The sequence below is a fragment of the Lissotriton vulgaris genome, chromosome 5, assembly GCF_964263255.1.
Source record: "Lissotriton vulgaris chromosome 5, aLisVul1.2, whole genome shotgun sequence".
In the NCBI taxonomy this organism is placed as follows: domain Eukaryota; kingdom Metazoa; phylum Chordata; class Amphibia; order Caudata; family Salamandridae; genus Lissotriton; species Lissotriton vulgaris.
Window position 1 is genome coordinate 1,798,987,413 of NC_141693.1, and position 20,261 is coordinate 1,799,007,673.

Consider the following 20,261-nt stretch of genomic DNA (forward strand, 5'->3'; position numbering starts at 1 on the left):
TCTTGTGGTTCTGCTGGAAAAGACACAAAGTGTTCCTTCACCGCCCTCTGTAGCCTAAAATAGTTGAAGCTAAACAACAGAGTCGGGTTCTGGATGTATGTGAGTTGGTTCAACTGTACAAACTGCCCTTCTTTGTACAGATCCCCAAGGGTGTCTATGCCTGCGCGCTTAAGAAGATCCATCCCCACCTGTTCTTGCGTGACAGACAGTGCCGGGTGGTGAGCCAATGGGAGTGTCGGTGCATAGATTGGTGTGCAGTGCGCCATCTTGCTAAGTGTCCTCCATGCATCTATCGTGGTGTTCACAGGGTTTATATCATGGTCGTGTAGCCTGGGGCGTTTGTGTGTAAGAATGCTCGTTAGTGGGATGGGGTCAGCATCTCCATGTTCCACAGCCACGTGTGTCAGAAAGGGAATTTCGTGAAACCAGTAATGCGCATATTGCGCCTGTGCACACTGATAGTACAGGTAGATGTCCGGCACTTTGAATCCACCTTTGGCGTATGGGAGCGTCAATGTTTGCAGGTCTAATCTAGCCTGTTTACCCGCCCAGATGAGGGAAAGGATGAGGGATTTAATGTTACGGAACACCTCCGCCGGGGGCTTAATAGGTATATTATTGAAAAGATATAAGAATTTTGGCAGGAGCACCATCTTCACAATGGCAAGCCTGTCCGCCAGAGAGAGCGGTAGACCGATCCATCTCTTGACCTTGTCTTCCAAAGCAGAGACAGCCCTCCCATAGTTGGTGCGGATTACGAGCTCTGGGTCCCTGTGGAACCAGACGCCTAGGTACTTTGTCGGTTCCTCCTGCCATTCCATGGGATAATCCAGTTGCGTGGGCTGGGTGCCATCTGTCAGTGGGAGTACGAGGGACTTGCTCCAATTAATGTGGAGCCCTGAGTATTGGCCGAATTTAATGTATTCCCGCATTAGGGGGTTAAGGTTGGACTCCGGGTTTTTTACGTATAAGACCATGTCGTCCGCGTACAGGGCAATGTGTATGGGTCGTGTGGGTAGCTGAATAGCGGAGTAGTGGTGATGCTGTCTTATTTTACACGCCAGCGGTTCCAGTATAAGGGCAAACAGCATAGGCGACAGGGGGCAGCCTTGCCTGGTGCCGCGCCCAATGATGATCGGTGATGATAGATGTTTGTTTACCCGTATGCGGGCCGTCAGGCCCGAGTACAGCATCGTGATCCAGCCGATAAATAAGGGGGGGAACCCCATCCGGAGTAGGACTGCATGTAGGAACGGCCAGGCAATCGTATCGAATGCCTTAGCCGCGTCCAGTAGGACAGCTACCGCTTTGATATCCGGTGCCAGGTAGTGCGCCAGAGCAAAAAGGGTGCGAGTGTTATGCGCAGTGGACCGGTCCGGGATGAAACCCGCCTGGTCCGGTCTTATTAACATCGGCATTAATGGCTTCAGTCGGTCCGCCAGGATGCTGGCCAGGATCTTGGTGTCAACGTTTATCAATGAAAGAGGGCGGTATGAGTCGCACTGTTCTTCGTCTTTACCAGGTTTCAGAATGGCAATGATCAACGCCTCGCGCATTGACGGTGGTAGGGTTTGGGCTTCATGGGCGGCCTCGTACAAATTTACTAGATGAGGTGCCAGCGTGCTAGCGTACATTTTATAGAATTCTATGACGAAGCCGTCTGGGCCCGGCGCTTTGCCATTAGGGAGTCTTTTGATGGTGTCGATGACTTCCTGTGTCGTAAGGGGCCTAGCTAGATATTCCCTGTGTCCGTCCGCCAACCAGGCAATCTCAACATCAGCCATGTATTCTAGTATCTCCTCCCGTGGCACCTGTGCTCTGGCCTCATATAGAGCCCCATAGGATTCCCTGAATTCACCCATAATGGTTGGCATGTCGTGTGCGCGTGTGCCCTGTTTAGTGCGTATGGTCGCTATATGTTGTGTCGCCCTGCCCGAACAAATCTTTTCCGCCAAGGCCCTGCCCGGTCTACCTCCCTCCCCATAGCGTCTGGCCGTTGTTCTCTTGAAAATATATTTGAGTTCGTCATCAGCAAACGTGTTATATTCTAGCAGTATGGATTGTATGTCACTCAGTAGTGCTGTGTCCCCAGTGTTCGTGTAGCGCTGTTCCAGGTCCCTAAGCATCTCCTCCCTCCTACTAAGTTGGTGACGAATGTCTTTCAGTATACCAGCAGATGTGTTAATGCACACGCCCCGTATAGTCGCTTTAAAAGCTTCCCATAGGAGGCACGGGTCCTCCGTGGTGGGGGTGTTTAGGTCGAAGTAGTCGGTGATCGCTTTTTGGACTGTATCCACATAAAGCGGGTCGCGCAGAGCCTGCGCGTTGAAGCGCCAGGTGTAGGGCGGTGGGACATAGTGTGGAATTCGTAACCGTAGGAGCACAGGACTGTGATCTGACAGCGTTCTCGGGAGATGCGTTATCTGTTCCACCCAGGTGAGAACGTCCTGTGTGGCCAGCCAGAAGTCCAGTCTGGACCAGCTCTTGTTCGCAGCATTCACGTGTGTGGCCACCTGCTCTCCCGGGTGTAGTATCCTCCACAAGTCACTGACATGCAAGTCAGACATTACGTCAAGTAGCATTCCCCTCGCCTTGGTGTGTTGTTCCAGTGTGTGTGCTGCCCTGTCGAGCCCATCCTTTAACGTGACGTTGAAATCCCCTCCCCAGATAACATTGTCCGCTTGAACACCAGCCACAATATGCCACAGCCTTTCAAAAAAACCTGCATCATCTATGTTCGGGCCATACACATTCACAAGTGCCAATTTATGGTGTCTCGTCTCGCCTACCACTATTACAAAGCGCCCTCCTGGGTCAGTGTGCGTGTCAGTGATTTTGAAGTGAGTCCCTTTTTTTATCAGTATGCTGACGCCGCGGGAGTATGATGAGTAGTAGGAGCCAGTGGTGGATTCTGCCCATTTGTTGCCCAGCCCGCGTGTGGAAGTGGGTGCCATGTGAGTTTCTTGTAGGAAGGCCACATCGACCCTAATCCTGTCAAAGTACGCAAACATTTGCCTTTTCTTTTTTGGGTTCCCCAGCCCCCTGACATTCCATGTTATGAAGTTGAGCGTGTCAAGGCGCGCCATTAGCATGCGTTACAGTGATATTGTGCGTCGCGTAGTCTGTGCGGCCATCTATGAAACAGCGCATCCCTGACAAATGCAGTGAAGGCAGTAAAAGAGGTCGCAATGCTTCTCAGACACAGAGCAAACATAGTTATCACAATCCGCTTCCCCATCCCCCCCCCACCCACTTCAGCACCCAAACTTTGCCAAAGCCATTCCCCCCCGAACTTCAAAACTGTGAGTAAACTTTTCGTGGGGAACACCCTCCTGGGGGTGCCGCCCGAAGCACACATCTCCATCCACATAGTGGATGTGGACGGGCGCAATTTGCATGCTAGTTAAATCGACAATGTTTACACCCTATCCCCCCCATCCCGCCCCCGATCCCCCGCAGGCACTTAGTGACCATCATCGCTCTTCTCAGCCCCCCACAGTACAGGAACGCTCGTGGGTGATGCCAATCCCCCCAATGTCAGTGTCTCAGGGCACCCCAGTATGGCCGTACATAGCTTATCGTGCTAGCCACTTGTCCTTTGCCAGCGAAGGCCCCAATGTTCCTGTGTAGGTACTAGATTAAAGTCACCACATAGTACTCACTGCGTTTTCGCCCTGTACAGCTCCCGTTCATAGTCCGACAGCAGTGGGAGTCCCAGTCTTGTGGCGTATCACGGTAAGTTTCACCCAATTCGCAGTGCCCGTCGTGTGTCGCCAGCAGTGCTGAAGCTGTCTGATCAAAAGACGCTCGGCGCGCCATCCTGTCTTCAGTCGTTGTCGCTCATTCTGCCCGCATTCTCTTGATGTTTCCGACGTTTGATGAGGGTCTTTATATATTCCTGTGCGGCTTGTACCGTCGTGAGGACCACCGGCTTGCCATCCGTCAGAATTTTAAGCTTTGCAGGGTACAGCATCGCGTATCCGATATCCAGCTCTCGAAGTTTCTTCTTTACAGGAGCAAACTCCTTCCTGGCCTGTTGTACCGCCATTGTGTGGTCTGGGTAGAACTCCAGCGAGTTGCCCTGATGTGTAATGGCTCCCTTCTCCCTCGCCAGCCGAAGTATAGTGTCCCTGTCTCTGTAGTTGAGTACTCTGGCGATAATTATGCGAGGCGGAGCCCCTGGTTTCGGAGTGGGGGCCAGAGAGCGATGAGCACGTTCGATCAGGAAGACCTCAGAGAAGCTGCCAGCCCCAAAGATGTCCTTCAGCAGGCCCTCCACGTACGTCTCCATCTTGCCCGTGTTGGTCGATTCCGGCAGGCCCGAAATGCGCACGTTGTTGCGGCGGGACCTCGCTTCCTGGTCCTCCACCTTTGCCTTCAAGGTTTCCAGGGTCCTCTCAAGAGCGCTGTGCGTTTTGTCGGTGTCTCTGGAGTGATCCTCCATCGAGGATATCCTGCGCTCTGCCTCCGTCAGCCTCTCCTCGTGTTTCTCCAGCGTGTTAGATAGAGAGTCTACCCGCGCCACGACACTGTCCATCTTGCCATTCATGTCGTGCAGGCTCTGCTGGATAGCCCTCAATACTGCTTCCATGCCAGTTCCTTCCTCTAGTGCCTGGTCTCCGTCAGCATCGTGGGCAGCGCCCGTTTTCGTCGCTTGCTTCCTTGCTTCGAAGGGCAGCTTTGACTGTTGTTTGTCCGGCTTGCCCATTGTGCCCTGGGGGTCAGCTGAGCTGGAGACTGGTGAGCTCGTTGGGGTTGCCGGCTTGGCCGTTGTCCGTGTACGTCGTAGCAGTGCTCCAGTCGCCCTCCGCGCCAAAGCCCCACTCATCAGGCCATGCTCATTGCTCAGTCGCGGTGCAGGTCAGCCCAGCGCGCCATGTAGGAGTGTCCTGCGGTGGTGTGGATGGTATAGGGCGCTCGCCGCGCTCTTCCCTGGCCGTGTGAGGTAGTCGCGCTTGCACTCGCGGGTCTAGTATGTCCCCTCAGGGCGGCAGTCAGCAGTGGTTAGCAGCTTCCAGCCTGCGCGCTCCGCGCCGTTTACCTCCAGTCGCTTCTCCTTCCAATGCGCCGCAGTAGCTACGCATAGAAGTGTTTCCGCGCCTTTTGGCCCATCAGTGCAGGATACTGGGAGCTGTTATCGCCTGGCGCAGGGTCTTCGAGTTTGCGTTTCACCGCCGCCGCCATTTTGGCCGCCGTGGAACGCACATCGTCCGCCGGGATTTCTGCATGGTCTGCAGGCACCTCGTACCTGTAAGTCGCCGTTTCTAGCAGCCCCTTGCTAGCGTGCCAGGGGGAGGTTCATCCTGTGGCCGTCCAGCGGCGGTATCGCTGGGTTTCATTCGCGGACATCCCGGTCGCTGTCCGCCATTTTGGGGAGCCGGTCCGGTCCGCGAGTGGTCTTGCCGTTTTCTCTGGCGTGCGGCTTTAGTCCCGGCTGGGACCGTCACAGCGTGTAGGCGAGCCCGTCAGCCATCCATTTCGCCGGTTTGCGTGAGGATCGGGACAGTTCTGGGGCCAGGGGTTCCGATGAGATGCGCCCGTCCGGCGGAGCCGACTTAGAAGTCAGCCATCTCGCAGTGCGCCCTCTAGCGCCCCCCATATTGAAAAGAATATTGAAAGCTTCACCACACAGTGGCGGTCAAGCGCAGGGTATCGTGAAGCAAAAAGGAAGCGGTGTGATAGTCTGCGATTACCCTTCACCAAATAATCATACGCCACTACTCAGGACGCCATTCCACTGGACGCCGCTCTGTAGAACACAGGGACCAGCCTTTCCACCATAAACTCAGGCCACAAATACACCGGAGCAGCTATCCAGGTCTGGGTTGTACCTTTGCTGCAGCCGCCCTCCTCAGATGATGCAGGTTGCTCTGTCAGGACGTGGAATCAGTGCCTGACCACGGGAATTTCCCCTGTCGCCAAATAATCTGGTAATAATGAGGACACTCCGCTGCAAGGTAAGAAAGCTCTGTTATTGATTGCAACCTCCCATCTCGGTCAGGCACAAACCGCCCCCAACGTCTGACATGGAATCCCATGATGTCATCGCTCCAGGCAGCATGACATCAATGGAGTTCCATGTGATCAACAGGAACAAGATGCAACAGAGTCATAGACTCAGAAGCACATACCCACTGCTCCCAAGGTCCAACCGCCACATTACCGTTAATGCTTTCAACAAGGAAATCCTGTTTTTTCTCTTAAAACGTTAACATTTGGTCCAAACCCTTGAGATATCAGACCCAACAAAATCCATAACTTTTCCTACTTCCAACAGGTATGTGAAAGAATGGCGCAAGTGAAAACTAGTTAGACTAAAAACTGGGCAAGAGGTTTGAGCTGAAATTGCCCTGCTTTACATCTGTTTACATTGGATGAGCCTTTTATACCTTGTGCACCAGTGCTTGTTCTCTTTTGGGGATGGGTATTGCTTATTAATTGATCAGTCAATTCTTTATAACAAATTTGAAAAAAGCCTGGGTTAATTAGAACAATACATATTTCTTTCTAGATGCTAAAATGCAAGAAATTATCAAAGAAAACATAAGTATTTAGTGGGCAGATGACAAATTAACATCCATGATTTTTTTAATTTGTCCAAAAACTGAATTTGTTCTCAGCAACAAAATAAACATTAAATCCAATTATGTTTCCCTGTGATTCATGCTTTTGTTAAGTTACCAAAGATTAATGCTGCAGTTCATGGAGGTCTATGTGTATCCTTCTTCTAGGCCAACAAGATTGAAAAGGCTGTCTCAGCAGCTCACACCTACCTGCAGAAGAACCCCAAGCACGAGATGACCTTGAGGTACATGAACTACTACAAGTCTTTGCTGGACGTCGACGAGTTTCTGATAGATATAGAGGCTCACACCTATGAAGTAAGTTGAGATTCAATGGGCTCATGGTTATGCTAGATGAAATTGTAGCACCTGTGTGTTTGCTTATTCCAAGTAGAGGCAGTAGGTGGTACCCATGGGTACCAGACCTTCTTCTGAGGTCTTGGTGTGACCATTAAAGCCTTGGCCATGTGTTCTTTAGTGCTGACTCAACCCGTTGGCGTTATTTAGTTTATGTATTGAATTAGTTGTAATGCCGACATTTATAATTAAAGCCAAAGGCAGTGCAGTGGTGTATAATAATCAGGGCCACTGGAGTTATGCGGCAGGAGTGGGCCAAATTATGCGGCAAGAAGAGGCACATAATGCAGCACAATTCTGAAATTAGTACTTTAACATTCTGTCAATTTTACACTTGTTAACCATTTCTGGGCATCGGTTGCACCTCATTAGTACCAGTTTGATGCTCAAACATACCAATAGGCAAGAGATAGGTGACCAGTCACCTTTGCAAAGGGCCTTCCACTGTGTTGCTGCATTTTTTGCAACTTTTGAACCGTTTTTAGCTAGAAACACATTTTTACGGGGGTAAAACCTGAATATTATGAAGCAGATGATGGATTATGTGGATAATGTGGGAAATCCATAACTATGCGAAAAATGCAGACGCACAATTGCATAATTACAGTGGCCCTGATAATAATGTACCAAAACTCTGGGGAAGCCAATCTTTATTTTCTGTATTTTTTGTAAGCATGAAAACTATTTTTGAAAACGAAATTCTACTTTTTGATGCAAACATTCTAGATGGCTAATATCAGGTTTAAGAAGGTACAGTGCTCTTTCCCACATAATATATGCAGATTGAGCACTACTAAGTTATTATTAATACGTTTTTGCACTTGACTGATGTTACTTACCCAGATTAATCTCACATGAAAAGGATCCTGTTATATATATATTTTTGTAAATGTATTGTAGAGTCTATATCTGAGTGTCTGTACTAAGTAAATGAGCAAATGCTGACGCATGATGTGAGATAAGCCATATATGTAGTGTACATTTGTGCGCTTTTTCTTTAGGCATACTGTAATAAATTATATAATTATTTGGGGAGGATGACTACCCACATCAAGGAATAATCACAAGCGATGTCAGGGTAAGCCTGCAAAGTTACTAAATTAACCTGAGCTCAAACCCCTGGTAGCTATAGCATAAAGCAGAAAGATTTAACTTAGGCAAACATGCTCAGTATTTATGCAGTACCAAAAAAGTAATAAAGCCGAAATTTTTAAAAATACTAAACTGAATTAGAAAAAAAGAGCAAAATCTAATAAACAAAATAATACTAAAAATCCAATAAGGCGAATTGAAGCTATGAATTTCCAAAGTTTCAAATAGGAATAGTGCCAAGAAGTACAAAATGCCAGTGACAGTCAATGGTCACAGTTAACCGGAACCTATTCGCAATATGGCACTGACAGCGATGGAGCACAGGTTGGATACACCAACCATGTTAATCCTGGTTAAAGAAATTACCTTGTGACTTTCGTACTTTAAGTCTCAATCCACCATAGCAGTACGCTTCTAAATGCCCCTTGGACATCATTGGAGCCACTTAGAGACTCACAAGGTGTCGGGCAGAGGCCAAACAGCAGGGTGCAATCCAGGTCCATTTGTCACTAGTTAGCCGGGCTGTTGCATGAAAAGGCCTCTAGTAGCTTGCTGTGTCCCTGTTGCTTTAACAGGAGGTCTGCCTTACAACCCACCATTGGAATCCACTTCTTTGTCCAAGGTGCAAGAGAGAGCAGGTCCAATCTTCTAGGCTTTTCTCAGGTGGCAGAAATTAGGCTAAGTTCTCTTCTGATCACCCTCATACCCAGACATGTTTTGAAGTAGGTTCCTGGAAATGCTACATTTATGAATGGCATGGGCTGGTGGGCGTCAATACCTCCTGGGCACACCCTAACCAATGGGGTATAAGGTCCTTTCGTCAACCCTACCCATTATGAGCATTTTGAATATGGTGAAAGTCTTTGGCCTGGCCAAACTTGGGCTCAGGGGACTGGAGGTGTATGTGGGGTGTACACTATGGCAAATCTGGTGTCCTCCCATATTGGACTTAAAATCCAGTTTGGGGCACTCAGTATACCCACACTAAACCCAATAACAGAAGTCTGGTATAACAAACCTAGAGCTTTGAAGCAACCTGATATTGGATACACAAGAATTGTTTATGCATTCTGGTGCCCTTCCTTTCAAGTGCACCCCAAAGGGTTATTTGTAACCCCAGCTGACCTGTCCAGCAGGAACTGACATTCCAGCAGGATTTGATACTGTAATATAAAAAAGAATTCTCCGAGCTCCACCCTGCATATTTGGGAGGCTCAGAGGAGTTTATTGTTTCCTCCTGGGATGCACTTCACACCTTTGAAAACAATGAAGTGCTCCAGGCTTCTAATGGCCGGTAGATGCCCAGAACATCAACATTTCAATGTTGTCGTTCACAGGTGTTGCTGTGAACAAAGGCCTCACAGAGCCCGAGGGGATTTTAATCCCCTCTGGGTTCCGTCTGGCCTTAGTTTTATCTGCCCTCTAGTGGCGTAATGGTCTAATAGCCTTATAGCCCTCCATAGCTGGGCCATACCGGCATTAAAGTCCAGCTCCCTTGCTAAAGACCTGAGCCGAATTTAACGTTGGAGCGCGCCTTTAATGGCCAGTATAGCCCGCTACGACAGGCTATATTAAAAATAGAAGTTACATTATTCTAGTTAGTTCCATTGCAGAGATACAGTATTGGGATTTTTAATCTGTACTGTAGCTTTCTGCATAGAACAGCTAGGCTTGCCACAGTGAAAAATAGCTTATGGGTACTAGTCACTATGAGGACATTTCAACATTGAATTTCTACATGCCCTACTTTTAAGTACCATACCCTGCTTTGTATGCCGCAAGACTTACACATGGGTGACTTATTATTATCTAAAATTGAGCTTTTGACCCACCGGTGGCTCCTCTGTTAAGGGGGAGGAGCGTCGCTCCACTGCCTGACAGCCAGCAAATTCGAGCATGTAAAATAAAATGATAATAAAACAATTTTATCATCATTTTATTTTTCATCCAGCTGAGCTGACTGAGCGTCTTGGCCAGTATTAGGACGGGGTGAGGCCGTCCTGGCGGACAGCAGCTGCAGCAGAGCGGTGTAGTGGCGGGCACTGCAAGTGCGCAGATCGGTTTGGCCAGGTGTCTTAGGATGGCCAAGCCAACATGCACACTTAGATTTCTTCAACCTGAGCTTTGCTGCACAGCCGGGTGGGACTCCTAGTCTCTATGTGAGCGCAAAACCAGCCTGCACAGACCAATCTTAGCACTTCTCTCATGCTCGGTAATGAGTTTATTCTAGGATTGGGCTTTACTATTCCCTACTGTTATGAAAATGGTTAATAGAGTTCACACAAGGTTTTAAATTCTTATAGATTTTTACTTTGCCAATGGACTATAGATTGTTTAGGCCTTTACAATGCACAGTTGCAAAGATATTCATTGCTTTGCAGTTAAGCATTGGAGAATGGCCTACAGTGGGTCCTCTGACTGCAAATATTCCATACCGTCATCTGTCAACCTGGCTTCACTGTAGAGACTACAAAAATTAAAACTTATGCGCCAAAATTGAGAGACTTGAGAACCTTCATAAATACTAATCAAGATAACCTAGTCTCCAGCTTTGGAAGAATATTGGTTCTTTCCAGACTGTCAATAGTTTTCCATATTCAAATTTCCCAAGTGAGTTCCTTTGTGGCATTACAGACATCCTTTTTAACAAACCCAGCTCCCATCTTATGCCCGTGGCAATGAATAATCCTGTCCCAAGTCTTCCTTTTAAAGGATTTCCTAGTGCTGAATTCTATAATGATGGACAGCACTGCAGTTGAGTTATCCATTGGTTAGACCAGGCTGCAAGTTGTTTTCAGACAAAGATTCATAGAAAAACAAGCATTGCTAAATCCAATAGGTCTCACCTATGAGAGCTATTGGCTTGGACAATGGTTTGTAGCCACGCTGTCAGCAGCATGGGTACTTTGCAATTTGGCTAAATCTAATTTACAAAAAGGTATATGATGCAGAAAGGGCTAATGCACTTTTTGTTTCTAAAAGGTGCATCAGTGCTGGATGTATCAGAGTCCTTTTTAATTACTATTTTTGACCATGCAGCACAGCAGTCACGTTGTTATACAGCATGGGTACAAATCATTGTCAAAGTCGGCAATGCCCATGATGTACAGCATAAACAAAAGGGAATAGCAGAGCCAATAGTCTGAAAGGTGAGATCTGTTGGCTTTTCCAGTATGTGTTAGGTCTTGGCACAACACCTCATGGATTCTGAGCAAACCGGTTAGTCTTTGAATGTGTGAAAAGAAATAAAATACATGACAAAAAATACTATCACATAAAAAAGTGATTGCGCCCATGTCTTATGAAAAAATACATTTGGAAACAGATCACATCTGTTGTCACAATAAACATCCATTTCAAAGGAGAAAATGGCTTCTTTAAAGTGCATGTGGCATAATAAAACATTGCTACTAATTGCTAGAGGTTCAACAAGAACAACAGGGAAGAAAAAAATAATAAAATTAGTACCTCAATTACTGCACAACCAGCGGAAGGACAGCAATCAAGCTGAAGCAATCAGTACTTGGTCCATGCTCTTGCCGAAAGAAGAGGAAGAGAAGCCAGCATGCTCTGGCCAATTAGAAGACAGTAAATAAGAGGGACAATGAAGCCAACAAATGTTAATCAACAGCTGGGCTGCAAGCCCCATGTTGTTTACAATATCTTTTGTAAGCAAGAGCACACGCAGTGTATGTGCTGTCGCAGGTGGAACCTAATGATTAACTAGGCATGTTAACCCCTAGTACACTTTGAAAATCCCTGCATCAGCTACTTTATCTAGGCCAACATAGAGCCTGTAAACCTTTTGAGTCTTACTGTTACTTTAAAAACATTTTTCATTTCTAATATCAAAGTGTGAATACACTAAGGCCAATTTCCAGCATATGTTATGTCACCAGTCAGTGCTGGATAAAAGGCTCTAAGAGTATCCTCGCCAACCATTCTTCATCTACCACACAACACTTCTACTCTGACACTGCCCGGTGCATTTATTTAATGTGTAGATACACTTCCCAGAGTTGGAATTACATCTGGCTTTCAGGCCACTCTAAAAAATGTTATTTTCTGCAATCTGCAAATTTATAAACACCAACTTCATAAAGCTACTGAGAGAAAACGCACCTCTTAAGGTGCCGGCAGAAGGAACTGTGTTGATTAGTGTAGGAAATGCACCTTTTCTGTGTGGTCCCGAAGTATTTTTCACCTTTTGCTGGATCCTAAATATTTCCTTTACAACTTTGTGCATTATACACCCTGCTAACCAGAAGTAAAGTGCCTGTGCTCCCCTTTAAACACGGTATAATTGTCTTACTCTTAACTGATCTATTTAACTTGCCTATAAGTTCTTAGTATAGGGTACAAAATGTACCCTAGGACGTGGAAGTCACATGTTATTAGTGGACTGCAGAACCTATACTGGCAGGGCAAATAATGCGTAATGCCAACCATTGTGTAGCAGTGCAAAACATGCACTGCAACCTGTCAAAGTAAACCCCTTTTGATAGGTAAAAATATTAATCGGTCACCCCTATATAGGTTTGTAACTGAAAAGGCAGGGCGCCTAGTATTTAGAAGTAGTGCATGTAGAGTTAGCATTTCCTTACAGTGACTAGCCCTCAAAAGCTCTTTTCATTGTAGAAATGCTGACTGGCCTATATAGAAACACCAGGAAGCAATACTAAATGCTAATATTGTATCTCAGGAGAGGTACCAGCTAGAAAAATAATTAAAGTACCATTTTACACCCCCCTCCACCCACCCCCACCCAGATCTCAGAGCACAAGTGAGAGAAACCTTGAAGGACTGGACCTGTTGGCTGTTGTACACAGGACAAAAAAGTGGACTTTAAGAATCAATTGACTTTCTTCCACTGTGGCTACAGGAAGACAAGCTGCAAGAGGCCTTTTCCTGGAAATACCCTGCTGGCCAGTTGTAAATGGACCTGGACTGGACCCTGCTGGTAGCCTTTACCTGACACCCTGTGAGTCTATAACTGGTCCCCCTGATGTCCTGGAGGGGCTCTAAAAGTGTACTTCTGTGGTTGATTGGGACTTAAACAACTGAGTCTGAAGTTAAAACCTTTGACTGGGACAAACCTGGTTAGTCTATCCAACCCGTGCATCTCATAAAATTGAGCCTCGGTCCTCGACTATCATTGGCGCTTTGGTTTTTGGTGACCTTTTTCTCTTGTATCTTTAAAATTTCATATCTATGGTTCTCCTTATTGGATTTTTGTGTTGTTTTATTAAATTGTAGTCTGTTTCTAATTCGGTGTGGAAGTTTTATTGTTCTGCATTTTGACTATATTACTGTTTGAGTACTGCATAAATACTTTACACATTGCCCTAAATTGAGCTTGTCTGTTAAGCTACCAGGGTGCTGAGCTCAGGTTAATTTTGTAACTTTGAGGGTTCACCCTCACAAAGGTTGTGATTAATTCTTGAAGTGGGTAGTCACCCACCCCAAATTATAATGCAATTTCTTTCAATTGCTTTTGGAAAGAGAAGTGCTCTCCATTTAGACTCAGATTGTTAAAATTTAGATTCAACCACACGTCCAATCGAAGACGTTCTTAGCAAGAATGCTGGTTAATATTTGCAATATTTGGTACTGAGCAATAGAATCTGGTTTATAGCGTGTTTTATGTGGCACACATATGCTTTAAATGTGCTCCTAATAGCAACTGTGAGCTAGTGGAGTGCTGACCCTACAGGTTAGATAGGTTTGTAATTACTGCTTTCAGGTACCAGTGTCTCTTCTGCAACAGTTAATGATCCAGGTTGGTAATCCAAGGTAATCTGTTAAAATAGTGCAAGCTGGTTAAATAAAAAAAGATTTCAAATAAAAACAACAACCATCAAGAAAAACAGTGGCATCAGGGAATAATTCCAAGCTACAGCTTGAATCGTTGTCTCTGCTTATCACTACATGTCGAAAACCCACATAGCAGTATCCCATTTGCAAATTGTGACCTGAAATTTAAAACTAGGCATTACATCACCTCTCACCCCTCCATCATCTTGTGTCTATTTTACTAAGCTGATGAGATGTGTACAGAGCACTTTAAAATCCACCTGTTGCTTTCTCAATTGAGCCAAACATTTTAAGTGCCTTTTCATCTATGTGTTAGGTTCCATGTGACCACCTCAAACGAACACTGCAGACAGGCTAGAAGTGGATATCTCGGGGTACGGAGGATAGAATGTCATTTTTGGGACAAAAGAAGATTGTATAATCAAAGGGGTTCAGTTGATGTGGTCTATTTTGAATCGGTCTAGAAGAGATCGGGGTTGGAAATAGAAGTTAATTATTAATGATTCTTTTAACAAACTCTCTTTGTTTCCAGTGGTTTTATGTAGAGCGGGTGTTTTATCTTTGCCTTCAGAATTGGATTAGGATTGTTCCTGAGCCCAGTGCCATGAATGACTAAGGATATGCCGTCAGGCAGTTTGGATGTCTGATTGGTCAGAATGCTTTGATCAAAGCATTTTGAAGGACCAGTTTATTTTTGGTTAGCAGGCCCCTTAATCCTGAATAAATGTATCATGCAATGCACAAGGTGCCAATGAAGAGCTTTAATGCTGTTTTTGTCAACACTGTGTTCACTGAGATTTTTATTCTGGCTAGCTGTAGCTTGTTGAGCAATGTAAATTATGCATGACTAGTTATCTAGTAGCAGGGCCTATTTAATTCTGAACATTTAGTATGCAATGCAAAGTTCAGCGAAGGGTTATGAGAGTGTTCAGAAAAAAGTGGTGCTCAACAGGTAGTGGTCAGAATGTGATTGTGAGTTTTGGGTGGTTGGTGCTTCTTGATCAGAGATAACCCTGGTCTCTGAGAAAAGAAAGGGGAGAGGAGCTCCACCTTTTGTATACATGCAAAACAAAGTCAAGCGCACACAACCTGGGTTAGTTCATAGGTAGGGTCTTGTATCATTCAAGTGGAAGGATAAGATCAAACTCCAATGTTGTTATCTTAATTGTTTTTAATTCATCCGGTGTGAGTATTTGTTTCACAAAAAAAACAGCCGACGCGTGTTTCGTCAATAATGGGGTAGACCCGTGACTCTTCAGGGCTGTTGAAGTTAGGCTGCAGGCAGTATCGTGGGACCGGTGATAGTTCCAACCCGGTCCTTATCGGGTATAAACATTAAACGACGCGAGAAGGTAGTGCTTCTAGGCGTCAGGGAGGCGTGTTCAGGGTGAAATGTTCCGCCGCCGGATATGCGGTCGGACAAGGGAGGGAAGCCTTGTACTTCCTGATTGCCTCTCTGTAATTCGTTCTACCTTCCACCCCTGATGTCTGCCTCCAATCCCTTTCTAGCTTCCGACACCTTTGTTTTAGCTCTCTCAATTTTGAGGTGTACCATTGTGCTTCTTTAGACTTCGTTTTTCTGTGTGGGTTTTTCAAGGGGGCTACAGAGTCCAGCGAGGTCTGTATCCACGTATTGAAGTTCCTGTTAGTCGAGTCCGGGTCATCCCCTGTTGGTGAGGGGGTGACTGTGAGGGAATGTGCACATTGGCCTGCGGAGACCTTCAACCAATTCCTCCCCATCAGCGGGGCAGGGGTTAGAACCGGGGGAGGAATTAGGTTTTCCCTGTCTAATGGCACCAGTAGGTGGTGGGTCCAGGGAAGGGGGATTGGGGGGCCTACGTGGAGCTTATGATCATTGCTGAGTACCACGTCTAACAGATGGCCTTTGGTGTGAGTGGGTGCGAAACCCTTCTGCATAATTTGAAGAGCTGCTAAGTTGGTCAAAATAGCCTTTGCTTTTTGGTCAGTACGGTCATCTAGGTGGACGTTAATGTCTCCCAGCACCGTGAAGTTTGCAGGGGACAGAGCTAACTCAGCGACGTAAGAGGGGAGAGAATCAGTGAACTTGCCTATCTGTTCAGGGGGCCGATAGAGTAGCTGCGCGCGTGCGCTTGGCTTGCACCTTAAATACAGTGGGGAGCTCCACAACTAGAGCGCTGCCCCTCCCGGAAGTAGTGCAAGCGGAAGTATGAATCTTCTCCCTGGGGCCCTCCGCACAAACGGCAAATGCCGCGACGGAACTGGGCTTGGGAGGGTTAAGGAAAGCGTTTGCAGGTTTGCAGGTATGCAGTTAAACAGTGCAGTTTAAAAATCGTGACTTGTCTTTCCTTTGCGCTTTTAATGTGTGCAAGTGAATGGCTCTATCTGGCTCGTCCGGGTGAAGACTTCTTGGCATAGAATGTACTTTTATTTCTCGATTTCTTTCATGTCAGGTTGATTTCCTCACTGTTCCAATTTGATATTCAGGATTTATGGTGTTTTCTGGAGGTTGTGGATGTTTTTCTTTTGAAAGAAGGCTACATTTTATGTGTCTCATTTGATGTCTGATTTGGGCTTTTCACATTCATCCTCATTCTTTGCAACATTTGTCATTCATATGCCTGGTTGCTGCTGAATAGCACTTGACTGCACAGCTACTACCCTCTTTTTAGGTCCCACCTAGGCAGCGCGCATGTCTAGGAGGGCCTTTAGCCATCGGTCTTCACTTTTCTAGCATTGCACTCGTGCTTGTGGCGGCATCCACCTTGCGGGTGCAAGCAGCGGCGCGCCAGAAGCACGAGTGTAGTGCTTGAAAAGTGAAGACTGCTATCCCAAGCGCGCGCGCATCATTTACTTTACAACTCATGTTTGAGCTCCGTTACTTGTTTGACACTATCTCTGCCTGCCGTCTGGTTTCCGTAATTGCTGGTGAAGCAAGCTGTCATACTCAGAATATTACACAATAAGCTATCCCTGTTCTTTTCTCTGCTTTTGATTTTTGTTGTGAATAATTTATGCTCATATCTGTCCATCCCGCATGAAAGGAGTAGACGGCCCTCGGGGAGAGGAGGGTGACTATGTATGTTTTTGTTGTTATATAAGGCCATGCAGCACAATATGGGGGACCTCTATTATTTAATGACTGTTGATTTTGATGGTAAGAATTTCAAGTGGGCAAAGGATTCTTTTATATCCCATATGCTGCTCGGGTTGCTGCGTGTAACTACCTGCGTCATGCTTTTTAGAAACAAGACTAACCTCAGAGGAACTCTGGATCCTTCTGAAAAGTAAATGGGAGCTTTAAAATGACACCAATTCCTTTTGAATTTTATGTGCTGAACCAATTTAACTAAAAGTTGCATTACATTACCATTTGCAGATGTCTCTCTCCTCCTGGCTGACAAAGTAGCATAATGCAGGCATCTCCGGTCCCTGCTATTTACAAAGTACTGGGGTACACATTTGAGTACTTTATAAAACCGAATAAAAAACACTATATAGTTAAATTGGTACCATTGTGTCTGTTATGCTCTAAAATTGTCAACAGTCCCTGTCCTCCTTCAGTATCTGCTCTGCTAACAATGCAAGCTAAAAAACTGTGGGACTTGAGAATCCAGTATTTGCGCCATGTGTAGAGTTGGTCAATACAAAAAATGCTAAATAAAAATACTTTTAAAAAACAATACGTGCCCGCCATAACTATGGCTTTTGCACTCTTCCATGTACTGCCCTTTAATCTTCATGAGCTGCAGCTGGCTCTTTAAATGTCAGGCCGCGGGTTAAACTGGCATTTATTTACAAAGTGAACAAACATGAACAGGGCAAGCAGATCCCCAGCAAATAATGGTTTGCCACTTGAGGGACGGTGATTTTACTCAACAAGCACAGATTTTTAAAATGAAATAAAGAGGCAGATGCTGCCATATCTCACAGAGACAATGTGAACTGGTAGTCGACAGTGCGGCATGTCTCTCAGGTGTGCGTTGTAGGTAAGAGGAGGCGAACTTGAGACTTCTCTGGCTTGGGGGTTGTGTGAGATAGCCAGAGTTGTGTGTATGGACTGGAGAGATCTGTGTGCAGTGTAAATGAACGTCTCTAAGGTACTGTTCTTAGCCATTATGGAGTCAGTTTTCAGTGCTGGGGAAGTCAACAACATTTGTGTCATTGAGTTATGCAATAAGAACTTTCATCCACGTTTGAGAGACAGAAGGTCAAGCATAGCTCAGTGCTAAATTTTGGGGGGTGCCTCCCAACAACTCTCCTACTTGTATGTATGCCCAAACAATAAGTACATTAGAGTAGTCACCAGGCCACTCTTCAACTCTTCCTTCTGCCATCTCTCTTGCTTCAGGTTTGGTCTCTGCAGGTAAATGTTCTGATTAGGAAGGTAGAGGCAACCCGTCTCCTTCGCAGTGCTCTCCATTTGACTTCCAATTGACACCTTTCAATGCTGTATTTTTCTCTCCATGGTTTTGGACAGCACTCTAATCTTCCTTTAGTCTTTATTTTGTTCCATTTTACCCTTCCCCCACAATCCCTGGCTTCGCTTTATCCACTTCTAAAGTACCCAACAAGCCTTCCTGTCCTGTTCTCCCATTCTGCACAAGCTTATTTCCACCCGTCTTCATAAATCGAGGGAAAGGCTCTCAAGTTCCCACTTGCCTCTTTCCATTAAGCACATACTTTGCTAGGCCTTTTTGGCCTCCTTCTGACTCCACTCCCTTCTGGCCTTTCTTTAATTCAGTCCTCTTTTCTCTTTCATTCTTCTCCACTGCGTACATGCTCTACTGCCTTATGTCCTTCCTTCCATCAGGTATGCCTTCCTTACAGTTGCTTCATTCCCTTCCATTCTCCTTCCGTTCATTCACTCCTTTCACTTTTCCTTACTTTCCCTTCTCTTAATTACTTAGATCAACTCTCTTCCTCTCATGCTCCCTCTCTTTCTCGTCCACAAATGCCTTCCTTTCTCTCACAAAAGACTTTCATTTTCTTCCTTCAACCTCCTCTCTCCCTTCCTCTCTTCTTTCCTCCCTTTTCATCTCTTACACTATCTCTTCCACCCTACCTCCTTCCCTCAAATCCACCTTAACATCCTACCTTCTATTACTTTCTTACGACATCTCTTCCACCCTTCCTCCCCATATTCTTCTTTCAAACTCACCCTTCCTTCATTATATCTTGATGGTTACTGTAACACACAACACCACACAATTCACCAGCACACAATTCAAAACCACACAGCAAAATTACACTATGCATGCCACTCAGCACAACTTAATTCACCCCATATAATAACTCTCTACTCTCTACCACACAAATACAGCCCACATAAAACCAGTCAATACCACATAGCAACAATCCACATAAATACATTCCACACCATGCCACCTAATTCCAATCAGCATACTTTCAATCAAAGCCACACACTTCCACGCAACACAAATCATCTCAACACATTTCCATTCCCCACCACATACTTCAACAAGAACCCACATAATACAAATCAATAACAGAAAAACATAACACACCACATACATACATCCACACCACAATTCCACATCATAAAATTCAACAGCACACCACATAAGTAAACTCCATTACATAACACTCCACACCACAAAATACCACACCACATAATTACTCTCCATAACACACAGTCCCACTCCACATAATTCCAGTACACTACATACAACATAATCATTATCCACAATTACACTGCACACCATACAACATCATTCCACTACACACCACATACATCCACAATTCAAAACACATAAGTATAAAACATTAACATTTATAACGCCAATAGCTCTAACTCCCGCGAATGCCAAACCCTTTGCCTTTCGCGCTGCACTCCAGCACAGAACCATCCAGAGCAGAGGGCAACCAATACTAACACATATTCCCTTGTGGGAACATAGACTGTGCCTTTAAACTGAAACTTGTTCGGTAGTCTTGGGCTGTGTTATGATGGTTACAGTATCCTTAAAACCCTACGCCTCAGGTACACAGAAATGCTTAACATCATACGGACACCCAGGGCAAACTTTGTTGTCTTTTTTTTTGTTTTTCTTTAGAGTTTTATATAGCATGAACTAGATCCGAGAATTATTGGGTATCAGAGCTCTTTACATAACACCAGTTTCGTTACACAAGGACACATTAATTTCTTTTTGTTAGGCACAGGGAGATGAAGTGATTTGTCCAATATCACAGGATGTTGAGCATCGTTGCCAAGACTCGAACCCAGTTCCCCAGCTTCGAGGTTGACCGCTCTAGTCGTAAGGCTACATTCTCTCCCCTAAATGTGATGGATAATGTGCTGCATGACTAAACACTTATAAGGTCCCAAAGGCGAGACCTATTGGTTATGCCAATGCTTGTTTTATTTACTACCTCCAGGGCCGGCTTTAAGTTGCTGGCACCCAGTGCGACAATCATTTTTGCTCTCCCCAA

At 45.7% G+C, this 20,261-nt stretch overlaps 1 protein-coding gene across 1 annotated transcript in view; it reads left to right on the plus strand.

Moving 5' to 3' along the window:
* Positions 1 to 20,261, plus strand: part of P3H4 (prolyl 3-hydroxylase family member 4 (inactive)) — a 117,335-nt gene that overhangs the window by 40,321 nt on the left and 56,753 nt on the right. The window contains exon 2 of the mRNA XM_086924159.1: positions 6,732 to 6,881. Coding sequence (XP_086780285.1) covers positions 6,732 to 6,881 — 150 coding nt within the window. The remainder of the gene's footprint in view (positions 1 to 6,731; positions 6,882 to 20,261) is intronic.